The sequence below is a fragment of the Pezoporus wallicus genome, unplaced genomic scaffold (genome assembly GCF_028554395.1).
Source record: "Pezoporus wallicus isolate ANWC-B61680 ecotype Strahan unplaced genomic scaffold, APGP_CSIRO_Pwel_v1 contig_5767, whole genome shotgun sequence".
Classification (NCBI taxonomy): Eukaryota; Metazoa; Chordata; class Aves; order Psittaciformes; family Psittacidae; genus Pezoporus; species Pezoporus wallicus.
Genome location: NW_026640599.1, coordinates 6,947,227 through 6,972,324, shown reverse-complemented (window position 1 = coordinate 6,972,324; position 25,098 = coordinate 6,947,227). Strand labels below are relative to the sequence as shown.

General features: G+C 41.3%; 1 protein-coding gene across 1 annotated transcript in view; it reads right to left on the bottom strand.

Annotated features, from left to right (window-relative positions):
- REPS2 (RALBP1 associated Eps domain containing 2) overlaps positions 1–25,098 on the bottom strand; it is a 100,499-nt gene that overhangs the window by 62,609 nt on the left and 12,792 nt on the right. The window contains exon 3 of the mRNA XM_057419438.1: positions 1,335–1,458. Within this exon, the coding sequence (XP_057275421.1) occupies positions 1,335–1,458 (124 nt within the window). The remainder of the gene's footprint in view (positions 1–1,334; positions 1,459–25,098) is intronic.

The following is a 25,098-nucleotide window of genomic DNA, read 5'->3' as shown; positions in this document are numbered from 1 at the left end:
GTTGATGTTTCTACATGAATTTGTTGGTGGTTTTTAGGGTTGGGTTTGGGATTTTTTTGAGGATAAGGTTCAAATTAACATGCTTAACAAGGATAGCAGTGCCAAGAGAGAGTGCACAAACTGTCTGTAAGAAAAACTGACAGACAAATTCAAGCCACCCTGCTTCACCTCTGGTTTACACTCCCCTTCCAGCCAGACACTGAGCCATGCCACCTGCATCCAATGCCTTCCACTTGGTTGGGAGCCCTGCATCACAGGAGCTCAGCTCACACAGGTCTGCACATGCTTGCCAGCCTGGCTCCCCTCTCAGATGGAGGCAGACCAGGGAATCCCTTCACTGTGCTTTGTAACATAGGTGGATTTTACATTTCATTGCCCTCAGCATGGACAGCAGAGCAGAAACTGTGCTGTGAATAGTGACCCAACTGCAAGGCTATGATTACATCCTGCCTTTCCTACCTCCTCTCTGGTCTGGTGGCTGGCTGCATCACTGCCTTCAGCTGGATGGTGGTAAGCACTCTTGCCCAGGGCATGGCCTCATGGCATGGTTTAAATGTATGCCTGGGATATGGGAGCTAAAGGTTCAAACCTGTTCAGGCTCAAGCCCAAGTGAAAAGCCATGTGTTTTAAAGCCTGAGCCCTGCTAAGACAAGGCATCCATCAGCAAGGCAGAGCATGCATCACCAAGGTAAAAACAGAGTTCCTGCCATTTAGCTGCTATCAAGGTTTTGCAGCTAAAAGGGACTTGCTTTCTCTCATCACTTGAATTTGATAAGCCTCTTTAAGAAGCATTTTTCCCCATCAAAAATAGTACATCTAATATCGCTGTCAAGTCACTGAGAAGAACAAAAATGTTTCAATTACATCTAATACACATTTTCATACCTACTGATAGGATTTTGTCACCATTACCTATTTATTTAAGCAGGATTATTTGCTAAAGCATGATGAATGTTGCAAGCTGCCCTCCACAGGGGGACCCGTGACCTGCCCACATCCGCCACAACAAGCCTCCACCCGACTCAGCAGTAAGCTCCCATTCTGGACAGCTGTCAAGATCAGAGGCTGAAGGTGAGAGAGAAACGCATCCCTAGCACTCATCAGCTGTCATTCATTCCACTCCTTTGGTAATGCTTTTTCTAGAAGGGGGTGTCATCTCAGCTTTACCACACACGTAATTCACTGAACTTTTCTACCAATCACTTAGAGAATATAACATTACCCTCTATGCACAGATATGTTAGAAGAAAAGGTTTACCACCATGGAGAGCTGACAAGCATTAAAGAAAGTAAGAAACAAGTGCAGAGTGCTGCAAGCAAAATTCGCTACTTACCATTCTTAATGCTCTCAATCCGTACTGGGAACCCTGACTGAGCTGCTGCAATTAACTTCAAAGCAATATAAAATTGAGCGGGACCAAAATAACCCACACGCTTGGCTCCACAAAGTTCGGTAATCTAAGAGAGAAGAGACACACTGTCGGTTAAATGCATTTCACTCTTCCAGAGAACGTAAACACCTCTACATAAACAAAGAAAAAAAATAAATCTTTAAACAATGAAAAATGCTTGTTGTATTTAAAGATTTCTAATAAACATATTTGTTTCAACTCTGGACACTGCTGTTTGATCTCACTGTCCTTACTATATCAGAGACAGGTAGGTAGTTGTTAAGCTTTTCAGAAGCACTGCTAGGCAACACTGCCATTGTGAAACAACTCATAGGTTTTCATACTACGTATGATTTTCACAGCAAGTGAAATCATAACTTGTTAAGTACTCTGCCCAGTAGAACACTTCCACTGCACAAGCTATAGTATTCACAGAAAACTGTACTTAATAATAGCCCTTATAATGACAGTTCAGACAATTACTGTAACTGGAACATAAACACCACAGAAGAAATACCTCACTGCAGTGCTTGAGCAGAATATTTTTCTTTATGAAAATTAAGCTTCAGTGCTGAGACCATGTTAATTTCTATATATGCACTTCACTGCTTCACTTAGCCACCTCTATGAAGAAAACAGTTCCACATTCACGCGCTCAGGCAACAGCTAAACAAACAACAGCTATCAGCAGGTTTTAAATACAGGCATGAATTCTCCCACCCCTGGAGCTCCCAGATGTTCACAAACCAACCTCAGCTGGGCATTGAGGTAAGAGTGAAACCCCATTCTCCACAGACGTAAAGAGAAGCCCCATATTGTTTCCCTGAAAATACACCTCGATTAGCAACATCTCCTAGTTGGCGAGGTGTGTTGCCCACACACGGAAGGACAGCAAAGCTGTGCCAGTCTTTCATGCTCTCTGGAAAAGCATGTCCCAAGCTACAACAACATGACAGAAACTATTCCCATGTCGTGTGTATAAACAAATAGCACACACAAAATATTTTTTTAATTTATTTCTATATGTATATATATATACACACATACAGCAGCAAAATGTCACGTGAAACAATTACTAAAAAAGTTTTAGAATGGTAATTCTTACTAATGAATGAAAATTATCTTCAAGCAAACTCTTCTCTGTATGTGGTTTCTGCTTTGCCTGAATGAGCTCTGCCTTCCTTCTCTTCCTGCAAGATTCAGAGATGCATGGCTTAATTCCTTGATCACAAGACGCATCAAGCAGCTTTCTCTTCTCTTACTGCTTGATGAAAAGGGAGACTGATTCTCTGTATGAGGACAGCTTCAATTAACCAGTGCTATTTGCCATCCCCTTTCTTCTAAATATTTTTTTTTCTGAAGTCACTCTGGCTTTTTCTAATTATTTATTTTTTACACCACCACCCTCCCCCATTGCTGGCCTTATTTCTTTTCCGATGGGAACACAGGGCTCTTGGCATGTGACTGAGATGGATGGTGCTGAAGCACGATTAAAAATGGGAGCATGGCGGGGATGAAGAAGCAGGTGGAAGGGAACTCCTCTGATGAGAACTATGCCACATCTGGGGCATGAGAAGAAGTCACACCTCAGTGGATGATGCTACGCAGACCCCAGTGTCGCAGAGGGCTCCCCACTGCCACAGGGAGCAGCACTGTCCAGTGTAGGGTCCCACTGCACCAGAAGGTACCCCAACAGCAGCCTGCTGGAGTCCTGGGGCAGGAGCTGACACTACAGGTGGATGCCTGCTGAGCTGTGGGAGCACAGAATCACAGAATGCTTTGGGGTGGAAGGGATCTTAAAGATCATCCGGTTCCAACCCCCTCCCACAGGCAGGGACACCTCCCACTGGATCAGGCTGCTCAAAGCCCCGTCCAGCCTGGCCTTGAACACTGCCAGGATTGGGGCAGCCACAGCTCCTCTGGGCAACCTGTTCAGGGCCTCACCACCCTCATAGTGAAGAATTTCTCCCTTGTATCTGATCTGTATCTCCCCTCTTTCAGCCTCATGCCATTACTCCTTGCCTTATCACTACATGCTCTTGTAAAAAGTCCCTCTCCAGCTTTCTTGTAGGTCCCTTTAGGTACTGGAAAGCTGCTCTAAGGTCCCCCCAGAGCCTTCTCCAGGCTGACAGCCAACTCTCTCAGTCTGTCTCAGGTGTGGTGTGGCTGCCTGTCTGTGGCATGGATGTGCTGCTGAACAGCCCATCACAGTACCTGAAGTGTTTTGGGAGGGCTGGGCAGAGCATCAGTACCATTTCTAAACTCCAAAGCAGGTTCTTTCTCTTTGCCCCTGGATGCTCCTAATTCACTCTGTCCTGCTGCCTGCACTTCCCACTCCTGCATGATCCTTCCCCACCAGTGGCACTGTCTCCGCCTGACATGGCGACGTAGAGCTACAAACCGATCGGGCTTGACCCAGAACACGAAGCATACATGACAACACCACTGTGGCAGGTACATGGAAAGCCACCAGCCTGGGGTTTAGTGTGCATACCAGGAACACAAATTCAACAACCTGGGGAAAAGTGGTGAAGAAGGGGCACAACCAAGCTGAAATTCAGACTGGGTAGACAACCCTGTTTTATTATGGGAGATGTTTGTTAAACGAAGGCCAGTACTGAATAACTGAGTTTGCAAAAGCTGGACATCCCCCTGCACCCAGGCACTCCTGTGGGGATTATGGTCTCAACTTCTGCTTCACCCACAGACAGCGCTGGGATGGCAGCTACTGCGGCATTAAAACACCATGCAAAATCCCTAGGTGTACAGGGGGTGTACCTTAGAGTGATATTTATTAAGACTCCTTTCCTGCTATGGCATCCTACGCTTGCTGGCACAGAGCAACAGCTTCATAGCGATCTGTGTTTCCTCTCACTGGCTGCTGGAAAGAGGAAACACCGAGCAACAGTGACTTTCACACAGGGATTAGTGATGCTGTCACCTTCCTGAAAAGATACTGAGAGTTAATTTTCCATATCTTTTTCTATACTTTAAAATATTAAGGTTGCTGAATGCCATGAACGCTCTGCTTGCTTCTGATATGGAAACGTGAATATTTTATTCGGATCAAGCAGACTAAAATAATTTTATCAAGGGTACACCATCTCTCAAGAGCACAGTGCTGTTTCTCAAGCACACTTACAGCCAAACAACCTGAAACTGCCTCTCTATTCTGCTCTTTGGTGGGAACAACAGAAACATATTCTGTAGGCACAAGCTCCTCTCTGATATTTGTGCAATTAAATCCTGATCTCTTTCTTAATAGCCCAGAGAAAAAGATACAAGCTGACAAGAGTAGCCAACAATATTACCCAATTCATTGCAGGTATTCATATAGATTAATTGCAGTTACAGGCATTTACTCTTACATTTAAAGGTTTCTTGTACATTTACAGAAGAGGGTCTTGGGTCCATTCCTTCCAGACAACATTTCGTACTACTACACCAGCACCCTGCTTAAAGCTGCTAATGAGAGCAGCCCCTGTCTCCAGTGAACCCAGAGATAGGTATCAGATTAGCCTTTATCCAAATTTAATTCCTCAGAACATGCTGCCTGCTCAAATTTCCACAGCAGCTTAGACTGAATACTGCATTACTTTTTTGTTTCCCAGTTTTACCTTTTGCAGGGTCACTGCACATAGCCCCTTGATGGACAGATTACATTCAGTGATATGCAATACTGAAATTAAGCTAGTTTATGCAATATACTATTAAAAGTCTCCAAGATCCATCCAAATTAAAGGCATTGTATATGAATGTGATATGATTATTTTTTTTTTCAAGCTAAAACTAGGCTCTTTTTCTAATAAAACAGAGAGCACTTTGCAACTAAGATACATGAAAACATCCCCTCAAATACAGGAGAAACATCAGTTCTGATTTCATTCAACTGGTGTTTAAAAAAAATAAATTTCTATCCTTTCCTGTTGTCAGTTTGGGTTGCATACTTTTCAGCAAACTAGCAAGGAAACTGATATTTTCTATTTGTGTGCTGCTAAACAGACACAAATGTAAATCTAAACAAGAGATTTTAATGAAGAACAACTGACAGTCAATATTCATTGCAGGTTTTTTTGTCTTCAGCAGAAAGCCGCAATCCTCCAGTGACAGCTGAATATTGTAGAAAAGTTTAATGAAGAAATGGTTGGAAATAATTTTTCATGGTGGCAGGTTACAGATGTTGCTTGCCAAAACTAACCTCAGGATGATAAATAGTCAAAAATTGATCTATTCAATGGTTTGTGAGGCAAGAACATGATGCTGAGTGGACCAGAACCGAGTTTAAATTTACTGCAAGGTGTAACTGCTTATATAAAACAATTTCATAGGTCATTTGCCAATTATGGATAAAATTTCATTTCACACAACATGTAAAAATATTTCTCAGAGAAGGATAGAAAACTATCATGTCTAATATTGTGTTTGCTCTCAGGCAGTCCTGGAACAGCCCCTCTCAGTTCAATGGGATTTCAGCAGGCACCCGTAAAACACACGACCATGCAGCCATAAGAAGGGGAGAAAGAGCCAGATCTAGGTGCCGGCACACTTTTCTGACAGGCCAGAAGTTCTTCTATGGTTGTAAAAATATATCCTTTCTTTTAAACAGATTACCAACTCATCAACATTAAAATTTAAAATGTAGCTATGACCTGTTCGGAAGAGTGGCTGTTTTACATTACCATTCTCCATGCAAACTTCTAATAAAAAAGCTTTAAATCTTGAGATGCTGGAAGACAAAGCAGATTTTTGTATTTATTATCCACTCACTGCTCTGCTCTATCGGCTGACAGCGAGTGTTATTTTTGTAATTGCTCCTTGAAGACATCCCACATGAAACAGCTTTTCCCAGCACAATCTGACATTGTTCCAGCTCTCCTGAGCACACTCCAAACAAGTTTCCACTGCAGCCTCCAAAAGCACTGACCTCGCAAACACCCTGGGCAGGTCTAATTTAGATTGCAAGAGCTAAACTTCAGGAAATGAACATGAGCCTAGAGCTGAAGTATGTTTTCCTTAAGTTAAAAAAGAGGTAAAATCAGAAACAGCTATTCCACAATCCCATGGATAGGCTGAAATGACCATCCTGCAGCCTCAAGGCAAGGTTTCCAGCTGTAAGGCAAAGGCAGAGGTAGGATTTTTGCTTTTCATTTATCCATTAACATTGCTACGGTACCCTCTGCATCTAACTGGCACAGTTTTCCCCTGTTCTGCACCCCTGTTGCTACCTGCCAAAAAGATGGTCACTGCTTGACGCCTGTGGGCAAGCCCAGCCCAAAGGCACTCAAATCTGTGTAGGTTGTGAGATTCTAAAAGGAACACATGTAAGCTGAATACATATTCAATGCACTTGGAAAGAATCACAGAGTAGTTTGAGTTGGAAGGGACCTACATAGGTCATCTGGTCCAACTCCTCTGCCATGAGCCAGGATAACTTCAACTAGCTCAAGCTGTTCAGAACCCCATCCAGCCTGGCCTCTAATGTCTCCAGGGATGACACATCCACCAACTCTTCGGCAACCTGTGCCAGTATTTTACCACCCCCATTGTCAAGAATTTTGCCCTCATATCCAGCCTCAATCTCCCCTCTTTTAGTTTAAAACCACTGCCCCTTGCCCTACTGCAACAAGCCGTGCTAAAAGTCTCTCCCATCTTCCTTATAGGCCCCTTTTAAGAACTGAAAGGCCACATCACTGGCATCTACGTTAAAGGAAAATTTCTTCTTGTACCTTTCATCTCAGCCCAACCAAAGCAAGCAAAACCTTTTTACTTGTCCTTTCTCAAGCCATAATGAGGTAGAAAGATTTTCCAATTCATCAACTACCGCTGTGTTTTAAAGAACATAGAATCATACAATAGTTAGGGTTGGAAAGGACCTCCAGATCATCTAGTTCCAACCCCCCTGCCATGGGCAGGGACACCTCAAACTAAACTATGTCAGTCTAGGCTCTGTCCAACCTCACCTTGTGAATGCTCCATCCCTGGTAGTGTTCAGCCTCCCTGGGCAACCCATTCCAGTGCCTCAGCACCCTCACAGTAAAAAAACTTCTTCCTTATATCCAAACTAAACTTCCCCTGTTTAAGTTTTAACCCGTTACCCTTTATCCTTTCACTATGGTCACTGATGAAGGGTCCCTCCCAGCATGCTCAGAGGCCCCCTTCAGATACTGGAAGGCTGCTATGAGGTCTCCACACAGCCTTGTCTTCTCCAGGATGAACAGCCCCAACTTTCTCAGCCTGTCTTCATACGGGAGGTGCTCCAGTCCCCTGATCATCCTCGTGGCCCTCCTCTGGACTTGTTCCAACAGTTCCATGTCCTTTTTATGCTGAGGACACCAGAACTGCCCACAATACCCCAGGTGAGGTCTCATGATTGCAGAGTAGAGGGGCAGGATCACCTCCTTGAACCTGCTGGTCACGCTCCTTTTGATGCAGCCCAGGATACGGTTGGCTTTCTGGGCTGCGAGCGCACACTGAAGCCAGCTCATGTTCATTTTCTCATGGACCAGCACCTCCAAGTCCTTCTCCGCAGGGCTGCTCTGAATCTCTTCTCTGCCCAACCTGTAGCTGTGCCTGGGATTGCTCCGACCCAGGTGTAGGACCTCGCACTTGGCATGGTTAAACTTCATGAGGTTGGCATCAGCCCACCTCACAAGCATGTCAAGGTCCCTCTGGATGGCATTCCTTCCCTCCAGGGTACCAGCCAAACCACACAGCTTGGTGTTATCAGCAAACTTGCTGAGGACGCACTCAATCCCACTGTCCATGTCAGCGACAAAGATGCTGAACATGTTGAAAAGCTTCTGCCACAATTACCACTATCTACTTCTGCACACCTCCTCCTCGGCCAATGCTCTCTGGATGACAACCAGCCTTCAAGCCACAGCTCAGACCTCAGCCATGGAGCAACCCCAGGCTCCCTTCTAGATCAACCACCCTCTTATAACTGTTTCAAAGACAAATATTTGCAGCAGTGGCTTATCAACAGCAACTTATCAACAGCTTATCTCAGAGTTGTTCATGCATCTGACCTATTTCACCTTTTTTTTATTTTTTTTAATTTGTGTTTACAGAGCTTTTGATCTGCTTGTTACAGACAAGTTTTGCTACATTCTTAAACAGGTATTTCTTTCTTAATGGATCATTGTTCAGGTATCTGTAATACTACCTGGCGCCTGTGGCTATGTATCTGTCTCTGCATTATTTAAAGCAAAACAAGAAAAAAGGCATCCTCGATCCAGGAGGATTACTGCCTGGGAAGGCAACAGGAGGAAGGGGAACATGCTGAAGCAGTTACGTATCCAGCTGTACTGAGAAGAGGCTCTGCTATGGATTAGGTTCTTTAGCTCTTTTCCTTCCTATCAGTGGTATTTCTGTAATGATTTATTTTTTCTGTCGTCTTGCCTTTTAAAAACAGATGGTTTATCCATTTTAGACTTTTTTTTAAACATCACCTGAAGTGCTTACTAAAAATCTAGCTATTTTGAGCAAGCAGGATTCCAACAGCTAAAAAAAAAAGGCATTTAGAACAGCATAGCTTAAGGCATGAGACAGCACATACACAGTAAATTTTTAAAGACCTAACTACAAAATGTTCTCACCGTTTCAGCTGTGCATGATCATTGCTTTACACTGAAAACCACCACAGTTTTAAACTGCAAGGCATGCTCCTGATCAACTGCCAAAGCATAGCAACTTCAGTTAACACAGCAGTAAAAGCAGCAGACACCAACCATATCTGTCAGGAAAAAACTTGCTGATAGCCCTGCCAGGGTTTCCCCAGATTTCCTCCTTTGGAACTACCCAGAACCATTTACATCCACCTGCCACATGTTTGTACATCCAGTGCAAAGCACTTCAGGAACAGGGAAGCATTCTTCAAGCAGCCCCAAGCAGAACGCTCTATGCCAACACAAAGAACTACAAGGCTTATAATTCAGTGCACACTTGTGCACACACATATGCACACTCCCAAATAGAATTGCATGAAACAAACACCAAAACCATTTTCAAACAACTCTTGAGTCTCACAGTGAAGCTTAATAGCAAAAGTATTTTATATACTAGAAAAACTTGATTACTGTGCAGCGGTTAAACCCCCCAAAAGTACAAACACAAATGTTTCCACTCAGCAGAGCCTTGCAAGCAAGCAGGGCAGGAGCAGGGCACTCATGCTCAGTCAGTGCAAAGGTCTTCCAAGTCCTCTCTCTTGCACAACAGCCAGATGCAGATGCCTACAGAAACTCAAGCACATGAATCATGCGGTACTTGTCTTCAAGTAGGAAGACTGACAATGCCAGCATACCACAAAATATTGATCTGAACTGCACAGGTACCAGGACATGTGAGTCAGCACTGTTAATCAAAATATTTCATTTATTGAGTGTTGGTTAGAAAAATGCTGCCAGGGACTAAAGGCTGCTGATGCATGCTAATATTCATAAGCACTGAAGTACAGCTGAAAGAAATCCCATCTCCTACACTCAACCTTTCATCTTTAATATGCAAATGTTAATGAATCTTTTATCAGCACGTGACATGGAAAAGGTGGACACTTTCATCTAAGGTCAATCTTACTGGGAGGTTTAAGAACTATTGAGGAATTCCTGACAGTCTCCACACCAAATAAATTATTCTCATGATAGCACTGCCTACAGAATTAGGTCAGAGGTTGTTATATACATTGCTGGTACTTCACTCTGTCTTTCCTTTGAAAGAAAAGCCTAGTATCATCATCATCCTCACAAAACACATGCCTTTAAGAGTGTGTAAAAAGCCTGCAGGAGTGAAAGTAAATTGTTTTCAAAACCTCCTTGCCTTTTTCTTCTCGCTATTGGGAAAATGAATGCCCCAAGAACAGCATTCATCCACCTGAAATTGTTCTAGGTGTGTTTCATGTTCACTAGTTTCTATCAAACCCATATAAAAAACTCTGTGGGTCAATAAATACAGCTTGTGTCAATAAATTTGTATAGGGTGAAATTTTAATAAAGTTTATAACACTTGGAACACAAAAATTAGAAGTCTGAAAACAGGTTACTCCAGATTTTATAACTCAGCATAATGATATCAACCAGCAGTACGGATTTTTATAATATTATGAGTCCACTTATTCACTGAACTGCTTTACATTCTTTGTAGATAATCGGTTTCTTAGCATCTGGATATGGAAACGCAGATTTTCAGCAGGTCACTCTGAAACACTGCCCACACAGTCTTGCTAAAGTCACTATTAAGACCTGAAATCCCATGAAAATCTGCAGAGTACACAGAACTGGGTTATGGATGTTTTATCTGCTTTTCAAATCCTACTGAAGAAGCAGGGGAGCAAGCAAAATGTCCCGAGTAAAATGGCAAGTACAGAGCTGTCACACTGCCCCATCCATACAAGTAAATTGCAGGAAGCATCCACAGGACTTGTCTGAATTTCTCCTGATGCAATCCCCTGCTAAGAACATTTCATTCTCTTGGATGTGAGACATGAGTTTCATAAAGTCCATCCTATAGATGGTTAATACCAGACATCTGATATGTTGCAAATGTGCTTCTTTAAAGGCACTAGTCATTCCAAGGATTTCTGTTTATTTTCCTGCTCACCTCTTCTCTTCCAAGAACATATCTAGGGATATAACAGAGAAGGTCCAGGACATTACGGAAGAGAACCCACGCCCTCAAACTCCTGCCCGCTTTGCAGACATTACCCTGAACTCCCTTAACCCACAAGCAACTGACACTGGAAGGAGAGCTTGATGGAAGCACGATATAACTATCCCACACTGAAATTTTAACAGGGCTGGCACTAGGCCAACCAAAATACACATCTGTTCCTAAAACTTTCATTTTCTAAGGGCTGAAATGAAAGTAGTATGGAAACCTTACTACTTGTGACAGTGAATGGAGAGATCTTCAGCACAGAAGCTGCAACAGCACCCAGTAGGAAAGAAAATACTGGATGATCACAAACATTAAAGCACAACACTATTTTTATCAAGGGACAGATTTTAGGGAAAAGTAGTATATTCTTGTGGTTTTAGCATTTTAGATCACTTCAGCAACCAAGCTGTTAATTACCTCAAGGAATACTTTCCACAAGCAGTATATACATTAGCACATTTTCATTTTGAGAGTCATTTTCACTGACTTAAAATGTGGCAGTCATTTATAAGCTTAAATTCATTACTTAAAATGACATTATTAACTCAAATGTGTATCAATATACTTATTTTTTAATATCTATTCAAAACACTGTCTATAGATACAAGACTAAAATTAAATGGAACTTGAAGATCAGCCTTAACAACCAGACTTTTGCTGGAAAGGTTTCTGCAATCTGTCCAAGCCTTTTTTATAAATGGAAGAATGGTCTCTCCATTGCTGCAGTTCAGATATGGATTAAAAAGCATACCCTGAGTTTAAAATAAATAAATTGAAAATACTGAGGTTTTATAATGGAGCATGAAGACATTTATAATGCAGGACTTTCCTAGCCTTCTTAAAAACACTTGACTGAATCTTATCCTACCTTTTGTCAAATTTCAGTCTCTTAACAGCACCCCGTGGACTGAGAAACCAATTATTCTTCTGGAAAAAAATCTCTACTGGTTTGGATTGAAGTAATTTTTGTTGAAGTCAAAATTCAGTATGAGTATTACTCATACAAAACAAGTATTACAGAAAAATCCACTTTATTTACATGCATCATGAAGTGTTAAGACTGGATTTACCTTATCCTCTGAAGAAGCTAACATCAACTCTTTGTTCAACTTATGAGCTAACTTACAACGTTCAGCAACGTAATTCCATTTTGTTCTCATGTTAAAACATCATCATAAAAAGTTTCAGTGTGAACAACACAGTTTGTGAAAACACCTCCCTACCACCCATAAGGAAGTTCACCAAGCACACCTAAGGACCACAAAATAACTTGAAATGGCTGAAAGTGACAAGCTTTGAGTTTAGTAGTAAGGAGATAACATCTGTGGACACGCTGTAAGGTTTTATGAATAGACAATCAAAATATCCTCTCAAATTCAGAGACTCTTTCAGCACCTAAGGAAAAAAAATGGAAACAACTACTTGATAAATGGTGAAACCAAAGTACAGTGAAGAAAATGGGCAGAAAGGCATGTAATCTGCTTTGTGAATGTATAAAGATTAAGTGCTATCAGAAGTCTCTTTTGATACTTCTAATGTTGAACTCAAGTGAAGGCTACACAAAATAATGTAGCTTTTCAGTCAAATTTTTCTTTTCTCATTCAATGGTAGCGTTTAAAGACCTCATTCTGTACACTGCATTGCTAGGGGTGAATCTTGAAAAACAAAGCTATTTTAACTTGCCATCACCACTGAGAGGTCAACAGGACTGCCTACAGACAGTACCACAGTATGCTTCTGCTGCCTCTACAACAGCTGCCTTATTATTTCCACATTTCTTTGCAACTACAACAAGGAAATACTTCAGGAGTTTCACCCTCAGATGCTATGCCAGGATAACTTTACGATGTGTTCCATTTGTAGGCGTTTTCACAGCTGAAAGCATACCAAGAGCAACCGAGAGCAAACCTTGTGACAATTACTGTGATCTTTACATACCCATGCAAAAACATTTCTCTACTTATTTTGGAAGATGAACTGCCTTTTCTTCTCAGTGAGTGTACTTTAACTTGTTGATGGGATGCAAACCCTCCAGCCACTATTGCAGTCCTGCTGCACCCAGTCACGCACCTCAGCCAAATTAGATGTAAATAAATAATTCATTTCGGATCATAATCAAACAAGGCACCTCACTCATCTCTGATTAAAATCAAACAAGGCACCTCACTATACCCCTCTACACAGGCACAAGACACTTGGATGCTGACCCCCACAGGCCGTGTTTTAACTCATAGTACCTCTGTGGAATCAAATTGGTTGCAGATGACAAGAGATCAAACACAGAACATACCTGAAGTTGACCACAAAGATTACAGTAAAAGATCTAATGTTTACAGTTTTACATTTCAGTGACAGCTCAAATTATTACAGTACAAGGCCTGTGAGGAAATTAAGAATCTTTTAGCTTTGAAGTTTCTGCGTAAACAGAATTTCTGCTGTGTAAGATCTAGTACACAGGATTTTACGCCAAATAATAAGGTAGTCTGGGAAACTAAAAAGCCACAGGCAGACATGGCTCAGAGTCACTCCAGCCACTGGGAGAGGTAGTAATCAAAACTCCCCACTCGGCAATCATCAGTATTTTACCTCATTTTGGCCAAGATCTTCTGGTCATGAGCAGCAGTAGCACAGCAGACTGACTGCAAGCATATTGAGCCGTCCTTCAGGTTTCCTCCCACAAGCTCTTACAAAATCCCTGTCCAAAGCTCAAGAGACACCCAGTTCTCCATCCTTCTCTGCCAGTACTGGAGCCTTTCCCCAACACCTTCAGCAGCTCAGGGGACAAGCAGCAGGGCAGTACCCCGCTGCCAACCTTCCCCCTCCTGGGCTCACACCCCTGAGTGAGGGTTTTCAGAGCAGTACTTAAAGCCCCTCATTTTGTATGTAAGCATGCAAACAAAGGGCTAGACAAAGAGTTAAAGCAAATGTTGCTCTAAAAAAAACCAAAACAAACAAAGCATGCAATTGATTGATTCAGCTCTCCCATGACTTTTGGGACAAAGGGGGACATAAGCAGGCTCCTAAAGCACCTCCCAGCACTTCCATGCACAAGGCATTCCCAGGGCATGCATGTGGGAAACATGCAAAGACCCCACCAAAATACAGTAACCTAAACCCAACAGGGGACTGATATATAGCAGAACTGGCCAAAAAAAAACACAGCAGCAAAGTTATTAGCTGCAAGCTTCTGGATTTCACGGCAGAAAGCCTGGTGCAGCGATTAAAGCAGGATGGCCTCTCCAATAGAAGACTGTTCATAGCAAGTTTTTTCTACAAGATAAAACTCAAGTTAATCCCTCTGCATTTGTTTTCAGTAGGCCTTGGTTCCAGTAAATAAAACAATAAAGCTTTGCTTATACGTTAATGCTTAACATAATTAGTGCCATTCACCTTGTATCACAAGATTTTTTTAACTCGGGACAGTGCAACATAGATGAGTGCTTAAATATTCAGTACAGCAACACTGCTTGTTTCCATTTCCTTTCCTCCCAAATCTTTAATTGCTTAAGACAACTGTAAGACCTAAATATCACGATATACAAAACCAAATAATACACCACTCACAAAACACAGCTCTCTTGCAAAACCTTCCATAGCACTACACAAATAATACATCATTATTCAGCATTAACTTTTAGCAATACAGGTTTAAAGATATAGCAAACTATTTAGAAAAAAATACTTTTTTTTTTTAATGCAAACCCACTTGAAAAAATCAAAATCTGTACATTAAAAAAAAAAGAGAGAGAGACCAAGAGTCACACAGGGTGCTTTATGTCTTTTGCAAAGTCCCAAAGGGAGCAGTTGATGGAACTTGTTTCCCAAGTCTTGGTAGCAGGGTGAAGATCTGTGCAATTTAAAATTAATTGATGTGTTATTAGGAGCATTGCCCTCAACTGAAATAGCCATAATTCACTGACAGAGAGGTAAGTCTGAAGTGGAATTCTGTAAAATGATTTTCTAACCACCAGGTCAGTTGCAATTTGAGTGGAACACCTGAGGCCGGTTCACTCTGGAAAGACAAAAGTCACTAATGGCACAGCCTATTTTTCATCTATCACAGATGCTGCATGATCCATCACACATCACTGCTGCAGCAATTTCTGCTCAACCTTTCTCCCCCATCCTCAGCTAAAGATAACAATAGCATAATCTGCGCTTGCGTCAAAACTGCTTTGGACTTCTAAGACTTCAATCAAATACTGAAAGTATATCTCTAACAGCCCCTTCTCCACACAGGGTATCTGCTGCACTGCACCAGGGAGCTGCACAGGCTTGCACAGCTGAGGGTAGCAACCCAATGCCTGAAATTTGCAATAGATATGCAAATCTCTGTTTAATTTCTAAGGTCTGGCCCAACTTCCAACAAACATTTGTGGCTCAAAATAGCAAATTAAGGCATTAGAACTTAACACATTGGGCAAAGACTGCTGATTTATTTGACTCTGACGAGATGGGTAAAATGGAAAGTGATCTATGGCTGGTATTGCATACTGATTTCAGATCTCCAAAGGCACTAATGATCATGGCAGGAGACATATACTACTATCTGCAAAGCAAGAAGGAAGTGTTCAATGAAATCTTACTGATTTTCATCTAGTAGCAGAAACCCCACACACTGATTTTAAGAAAAATTTTTCACTTTTTTTTTTTACACAAGATATTACGACCATTTCCAAAATAATTCCTGTGTCTGTGCTTCCTCCTCCTACACATTCACAAGTAACATTTTCCCATTTTTGCACTAAGCAAATGAAAGCTTCTATCCCCGTCTCTCATTTCCACAAGCCAATTTTATAAGAATATAAACATGAGCATTTGTGACCCAGGTCTCATTTCACAAAAGGCACATGAGCCAGCACTTATCTTTAAGCCTGCAAGAAATCCTGCTGCAATCAAATGGGACAATTCACAAAGCCAGCATCACCGATGTTTGAATAATATCCAAAAACAGGGCTGTAAATCTCCACCTGCCTTAGAAAGACAGCTCTGAGCTTCTTTTCACAAACCCTGTTGATCTGTAAACTTGATATCTACAGTCTGCTCTCATAATGGCTATATTAAGCACTTCTTTAGCACTGGTCCATTGTTCAAGGAAAAGGAGCTCAGCAGAGACAGCAGAGGGATGCACTGGGAAAGGGTGGCCACGTACCAGTTCCACCCATGGCTGCCACCAAAACACCTTCTCCTGCTCTTGCACATAGTGAACTGTGTAAGGAGAGCTCACAAGGTATTTGAAATTCTCAAATTATTCAGAGTTTCTCATTTCTTCAGTCACAATGCAACAACTAACATACTTATTTTAATATAACTCCATTATTAGGACTAATCGCACAGCAGGCAAGGTATTTAAAAATATTAGCTGTGAGGCTTTTATGAATCTTTCACAGGACTTTCTGGAGTTAATCTAGAAAAAACAAAAAGACATCTGTACACATTCCTATATATTAAAATAAAAAGGATTTGTAAAAGACATGCAGCTTTTCTAAATACCTCTTAATTTTTAGCATTACTTTGCTCCAGCCTATGCACCAGGACAGTGAATGAACAATTCAGCAATCATTTTTCAATTGCTTTATTTTCTTCCTTGTTCTTTAATACTGGGAAGCTTCACATTTAGCAGAAGTCTTCAGACAAATTATTGCTTTATGTAAATGAAAGCTAGATACCAAAAAACCAAGCCTGAATTGCATGCCAATTCACATCTTAAAGGCAGCCTCTCTTCCTTCTTCTAACCCTCTGCCTTACACTTTGCGCAATACCTGCACTAAATGAAACAGGAATCCTGCAGAGAAAACAGTTTATCTTGTAATTAAACCCTACAACGCGTTCACAAAAGGGGGCCAAAGTGCAAAAGCTTTATTAAGAGCAAAACCACAGAACACTTTTAATAAATCTATATTTTAGTAAGCACATACTCTTTGTATGACTGAGCTAGAAATTCTTTTCTTCTCTAAGAGCTGTAAAATTCAAAAATCTTCTCTGAGATTCACATTAAACAGCCCCATGAAAATTCACTAGGAAAGCTCATGAGCTGAAAACCCCCAAGTTTTTTAACTGCTTTGTTAGTTTGAAGCCTGAGAATAAGCAAAAGCAGTAGTACTTAACAAATATATACTCTTGCCCCTATTTTCCTTGCCTAAACCACTTAAACTCCTGAGAGTGCAGGAACCGCTTAAGCTTTTAATTCCATCAGTGCTTTTGCACAGGAATCTGTTGGCTTAGTAGACTTACAACAAGCACTTTGTTAAGCATGAGAAGCAAGATACAGGAAACGTCCTATCCCCAACAGTTGCCTACACTCTGGTCCCACCTGACAAATGTCGCTCTACCTACCTGGCTGCTGCCCGGCAAGGGTGTTGCCACAGAAATTGCCTTCAACTTGGGATGAAGTTTTATTTTACCATGAGAAGTTAAATTTCAGATGTTCTTAAACCACAACAGCAGCTTACAGAAAGCAAGAAAAATAGAAAAGAAAAATATTGAAATAAAACAGAACAGACATTAGTGCTGCATTTCCTCACTTGAAATCTTTCAACTGTGGCTTAGTTTAATTTTCCTGTTGAAACTAGGTCAAAACACAGGAGTATTTTTTCCACTTGTGTGAATACTTAAATTTAGATCGCATTTCATCATTGGCATTGGGTTAGGCTGAAGGGAGGAAAGAAGGGGAAAAGAGTTAAGATATTGTTGTTTGGAGTTTTTTTGCCATACAAGTGGCAGGGGAAGAAATGCCAGTTTTTTACACTTTTCTCCTGTATTACCCATCCACAGAGTAACCAAAAAAGTTCCTCTATCCATGACCTGCTTCTCGCCACAGCTATAGGCTCACTGCTGAGCACAAACAGGAGTTTTGTCTGTCTTCAACTTCTTTGCCATGCTAACTTTCTAAAAAAATTGTTCTACAACACATGTACAAAGCAAATTCAGGCTCTAGAAACAACAATAGTTTCAAGCAGAAAAAATCTCAATGCTTCTACCCAGAAGCACTTTTTCTTCTGTAAACAAACCACTATATACATATTTCATAACATTACCCATTTGAAAGACTCAGATTTTATAGAAAATATTACATCAAGGTAAAATCATTTTTAAAATAATCTGTGCTATGATTTTAGTTCTGGATTAAAACAACTTGCCTGCTCCAACAAGACAATTAAGTACAGCCTTGTGCATTACACAGTTAAAAAAATAAATAAATAAATAAATAAATAAATAAATAAATAGAAGAGTTTCTAATTGTCTGAAAAGTTTCTGGTGAGTACAAAGTCTTGAAGTACTGGGGACAGAGGGAGCCTTTTCTCAACATGTATCATAGAATCACAGAATGGTTTGGGTTGGAAAGGACCATAATATCACCTAGCTCCAAACCCCCTGCCGTGGCCAGGGACACCTTCCACTAGACCAGGATGCATGGCAGATATACTGCATAAACTCACTACAACTTCAAAACCACATTTGTGATTGATGTCACAAATAATTCTGAATCTCTGCATGGTACATACCTTACTAGCTCTAAGGAGGTATTTAATACTGACAGATAAAATACAGCTTTGAGGAACTGTATGCCTGTACATTCAGGTGATCTTTAGATATATACAAAACAAGGATGATTTTAATTCTGACTAATGATGACAAATTGTGCTACCTTTTTCTCACAAATAAACAGTGAGAAATATATCAATCTGCTGTTTACTTTTATCTTTCTATGCAAACCAGCATGGAAAAAATGTGACAACTGTAAATGCTCCATTAAAGAGCAAAATCAAGCAAAATACCACAAAAATAATATTTAAACTTTGGGTACCACAATTAAAAAAAAAAAAAAAAACAAAACTTTGCTCAGAAAAATAACTCTGACTCCTTAAAATTGACCTGCCCTTTTAGAAACCTATTTGCTTACCTGTACTTTTCATTCTTCCAGATTCAGAATGTGGAAAACCCTTTGCTCACAACAAGTCATGCAAAAATGATCCAATTAAATACAGTTTATAATAGAAAATATTTGTATTTTGTACCTTTCTTTTTAATGTCACGATATATGGGCACCATACCCTTGTGTCTTTGTTTTCAAATCCCTCAGAACTGCTTTCATAATAATAATTCACACAACACTGAAAATCTTTGGCACCATACTTCAATGTCAAAAGGAATTAATTCAAACTGAAAAAATACAAAACCTTTTGTCCTTTTAAAAAAGAAATTTTAATAAGGTATATAACTGTATTTACTGCACATCAAGAGTACAAATTTAATTCAGATTGCTTAAGAATACCAGATTTCTATTTTTTCCCAGCCTGCTATAAAAGCTGGAGGAATTTCCACGGCGTATTAACCTTAAAAATCTTGACACTCCCCAGCAGGAAATTGAATTTCTACAAAAACTTTGGGAAGGATTTGACTTGGATTCCTGCACAAGGTATTTACAGCCTCTTTAGGTCCAAACGTACAACACAGCCCACAGATGAGAGCGCAGCATATAAAAAACAACACATTGAACAAGTTGGTGCCAAACAAAACTGTAGCGCATAGAGGAACACAATTCAAGAGTTTAACATTTTTTTCTAAGTCTCCTTACAAAACATCCTCTAATGAAATAATTTTCACAGTAACTGCTACTCTTCTATACATTTTGACAGGCATGTAAGATGGCAACCATTCAACCTATCTTACCACCATGAGCTTCAGGTATGGTTTGCTTTTCAAGGAATGAATAAGAAACATTTCCTACTCAACAAGACATTTACTGTGAGTTCATTCCCTTAGAGAGGAGCTTGGTTTGGGGGTTTTGTGTGGTTTTTTTTGTTGGTGATGTTTTTATTACACATTGGTGCCAGGATTTCCAACAAAGGTCCTCTGAAAACTGGCCTCTGGTAACAGGCCTTCTCTTCTGGTCCACAACCAAGACTGGTTTCAAAGCCAAACGCATACATGACCACAAATGGAAGCCCCTAGCAGTAGGAACAATCGTCTTTTTAAGACAATAATTTTCAGGAAAAACAAAAACAAACACAACAACAAACACACACAAAGAAAACAAAAAAAAATCCAAAACCAATCCCAAACACTGGCAAACACATCACGCAGTAGAGTCCACCATTTTAATGCATTAGGAGGAACTCTAACTTCCAGCCTGCCTTTGTGGAAACTAAGACGGTTTTATGAACATCAAAATCTTCATGAACTCTTTAGATTCGCTCACTGGGATGAGGGGATGGTCTTGAGGCAGGCAATGACCCCTGGGCACAATTCACCAATGGACAGTGAAGTTCCTGCAATCAGTCAGTACGTTTTGGCTGCCTTGGGGGCAGCAGCGTCACCAGGGCACACAGCAGACCCATGACCAGGTAGCACAGCCCTGTCCATAGGGAGGGCCTCTCTTGGCACTGCAGTTCCCCAGGGACCCTGGAATCTTACTGACATGCCTCAGGCGCAAGAGAGTCCCTGCTCAAAGCCCAAAGGATCTGAAGAATCATGCCCATATGGCTCTTATTCTTATGTCTGATGTGACCACTTGTATGTTGTCTGTGTTATTAGATAATGCTACCTCAAGATTCTTGAAGAAAAAAATTCTCTGCTTTCATTTTCCCAAGACTTGCTGCAGAAATGTTCAAATGTGTAAACGACAGTTTGCAACACTGAACTAAAAGGAAGCACGATAACAGTTGGCTTGAAAAGGGAGAGGAATTATCTGTTCTTCATATGCTCTACAGACAGACCATAAACACAAGGCTTAAAAACAACCTTCTAAATCTAAAGATAAGGCAGCTGAGGAGTACATTGCCTATAAAAAGATACAGAGTTATCACCAGGGATTAACAAATTTCTCAAGACTAACACAAATGGGATTTTGCTGCAGACAGGAGAGGGTGCCTAGCAATGGTCTGAGGTCCTTTCTATAGCTGTAGATAATCCAGCCTCCTGTAGAGATATGGCTGATCACACCAAACTCTCCCCAGTACTTTTCACAGCCCATTAGCTTTGGTGTCCATTTGGTTTGAAAGAAGGGCAGAGGTGCCAAGAGAAATGCATTTCCCAGCCTCTGATTTTCATGGATCTTAGCAGAATTGCTGACACATCCATCAGGTCGCTAGGGTACCGGTTGTTTCTGGTCGTTAATGTTTATGCTGCCGCTGGCCCATGAAAAGTACTGTGCAGTGCTCGTGCTCCCATTTGCCTTTTCCCAATATAAAAGGCAACGTTCGCGGCCAGGAGCAAGAGAAGGAAGGCACCTCTGGGGCAAATCTTAGGACATGAGTCCTAAGTACTGTAAGACAAAACAATGCCTTTGAGTCCCTACCTCAGTTGCTGTTTGATGAGAAAACAACAGGAACATCATTTATTTTCAGTGGTATCTGACATCTAAAACAACCACAGACATGCTTTTTGTGATTATTGTTGAGTGTTGTATATACATTTCACAGCTCCAGGCTGGGCAGAGAAGAGATTCAGAGCAGCCCTGCGGAGAAGGACTTGGGGGTGTTGGCTGATGAGGAATTTAACATGAGCTGGCTTCAGTGTGCGCTCGCAGCCCAGAAAGCCAACCGTATCCTGGGCTGCATCAAAAGGAGCGTGACCAGCACATGCAAGGAGGTGATCCTGCCCCTTTACTCTGCTCTCGTGAGACCTCACTTGGAGTATTGTGTGCAGTTCTGGTGTCCTCAACATAAAAAGGACATGGAACTGTTGGAACAAGTCCAGAGGAGGGCCACGAGAATGATCAGGGGACTGGAGCACCTCCCGTATGAAGACAGGCTGAGAAAGTTGGGGCTGTTCAGCCTGGAGAAGAGAAGGCTGCGGGGAGGCCTCATAGCAGCCTTCCAGTATCTGAAGGGGGGCTATAAGGATGCTCGGGAGGGGCTCTTCATCAGGGACCATAGTGATAGGACAAGGGGTAATGGGTTAAAACTTAAACAGAGGAGATTTAGGTTAGATATAAGGAAGAAGTCTTTACTATGAGAGTGGTGAGGCACTGGAACAGGCTGTCCAAGAAATCTGTGAATGCCTCATTACTGACAGTGTTCAAGGCCAGGCTGGACAGGGTCTGAGCAACTTGGTTTAGTGGAAGGTATCCCTGCCCATGGCAGAGGGGTTGGAACTAGATGATCTTAAGGTCCTTTTCAACCCTAACCATTCTATGACTATCCTTCCTTTTACTCCCTGTCACACCCTGAAAAGTAAAAATGACAGGCAAAATCCCATCTCACTCTTACTGATGATCAAACCTTACTCACTGTTGTACTGCCACTCTTCCTGATAATCAAACCTCTGGAATGGTGCTCCTCCCCACCAGTTTCTTGCACTGCAAGTAGCAGAGTCAATAACAAAGAGCAGAGAAATGTTCAGATGTAGCTGACTAGCACTAGAGGGATGAAAGGTATATGGTCTGTTGCTCAATATCCTGCTTCTCAGCAGATGCTCAGCTATGGTGTTTTCAGCACATGCATGAAGTTCCCTCTACACTTGGCAAGCTGGTTAAACACAAGCATACAGGACTCGCATCCTGTGAAATTATTTTGTATTCCAAAGTCTTTCAAAAAAAACCACAACACAAACATTTTGTATAGCTTAAGACAAACACATTTCCAATGTCAAAAGGTACATGGTCAAGCAAAGTTTTACTCATAATTAGATAATATTTTCCAAAGTTCAGTATCGGCAGAAACGATGAAAGATGGAATTTGTAAATTCCACTGGAAATAGTTGCGCAGTTTTTGTACAAGAAAGTATTCCCCTGCAATGTTTATACTTAAATATTTCTGTAAGGAAAGTTTGAAAACAAGGCAAATTTTCCTTCCAAGTTGAGAAAAACAGACAGCAAAGACATAGTAAGAAATCAATTAAATTAATCTATTGCCCATTTTTACTCATAATAATAGCCACAGAAATTTTTAAAGTATACATAAAAACCTGTAAATACTTTTAGAAGGTTACATGATCCTCTTAATTAAGAATGAAATAGATATAATTAATGAGATATATCTATGACAAGATAAGTATTTTTTGTTAGGACATAACCTCACTGTAAAGGGGAATCAGGCAGGCAGGGGAATCTCCTCTGCACATCAGTGCAGCAACGGCAGTTCCTGCACCACAAAAAGTGAAACTTCCTGAAGGGAAACCACTGCTGAATGATCTAAACTTGTTAAACATGGCTGAAGAAATTAATGCCTCCTTTCACAAACACATGAGGAATGGGCAAATAGCAATGAAGTTGGGTACTTAATTTACAAGCAGCTATCAGTTGTGACATGCTGAGATGCCACACTGTGTGTGAGGGGCTTGCCTGCTGCTTATGCCAAGTATAATCCACCTGTTCATCTGAAACCCCCACTTGAGATGAGACATCGCATGGGATCACAGGGAACCTGAACCTAAGTATAACTAGGGCAAAAAAAAAAAAAAGGAATGCGCATGTCCTCTCCAGCTCCCAGACAGACAACAGTCACAAAGTCTGGAAACACTAAGAGAAAGTACTGGCACTAAAGGAGCAAAAATAGTACCGGCACATTGCCTTCAGCTTCCCAGGGAGTTAGAGGGAATTTATGGGACAGAAAGCCCAGCAGTGATCATACAATCACAGAATAGTTTGGGCTGGAATTCAAAGGTCATCTGGTCCAACCCACCTGTGATGAGCAGGGACATCTTCAGTGAGACCAGGTTGCTCAGAACCACATCCAACCTGGCCTTGAATGTCTCTAGGGATGTTGCATCCACCACCTCTCTGGGCAACCTGTGCCAGTGTTTTACCACCCTCATGAACTCCACAGTAGCGTATTGACCATTTGGCAGCACTCTGCAGCTTCTAGTCAGTGTCATATTTTCTGCCTCTGCGCAAGTGTTTCACACCACATCCAAGGCAGAAAATACACTTTGGAAGTAATACATAGATGCATAAAATTTGGGCTGCATGTGAACAAGACGCCTGGCAAGCTCTTAGGGGACTACAGTAAACCTCTCAATGGCAATGGCATATTTACTAGCCATATGAATAAGACTCCATCTCCAATGTATCAGTGTTAAAGTACTTGCATTTTTCTTAATGCCAAAAAACTAAGGAAACCAAAGGGGCGATAGGATTCTGCTGTAGTTCCAAGGACATTTTCTCACAGTGATCCATTTTTTCAAGACATACAATTATAAAAAAAAAAAAAGAAAAGAAAGAAAAGCCCTAAGTAAAGCTGACAAAAAGAGCAAGAACACATCCCTTCCGTTTCTCTTCCCACTATTTATTTATTTCCTGGCAGATGCAGAGAAGTGCTGAACCAGCAGCTCTCTTGGCTGGTGGAAGTCACCAGCTGGAAGCAAAGGGAACAAAGAGCAGCGCAGGTGGAGCTGCGTGGGAAGAGATGGGGGATGCAAACAGGGGCACAGAAATAGCGACACTGAGCAGATATGGAGAGACTCCCCTTCCTCTCCACTCACTACCACAGTAACTTTTGAAATGCTGTTCTACAGCCATCTTCTATCTCCTGCCCACACCACTATTTCGAATCATAGAATTATTTAGGTTGGAAAAGACCTTTAAGATCATCAAGTCCAACCATTAACCTAGCACTGCCAAGTCCACCACTAAACCATGTCCTTAAGTGCCACATCTGCATGTCTGTTAAATACTTCCAGGGATAGCAACTCCATCACTTCCCTGAGCAGCCTACATCAGCTCTATTAAGTTGCCCATGAGCAGCAGAACTGACAAATCAGAAATTTCTCTGGACCTCTAACTTCAAGTGACACTCCTCTACTGATTCTTTAATGTTTAACAAGGGCTGAGTTCACCTGGGGACTTTTTTCTCAGCAGGAAAATTAACAGGGTTGTCCTTTACCAAATAACTTGGGTCTTTCATACAACTCTCATGAACTTTTCAAAGTCTCTCAATTTTCTTGAAATTTTGGTGAATTAAATTCAGAGTTATTACGGGGCTGAATTAACAGCATCATTGCACAAGCTTCATTTCTTTTGAAAAACAGGCCAAAAAGAACCCAACCCACGATGTGGGAAATTGGCAAATTTTAGATTACATTACAAAAGATGATGTGGAATAAGCAGTATCAA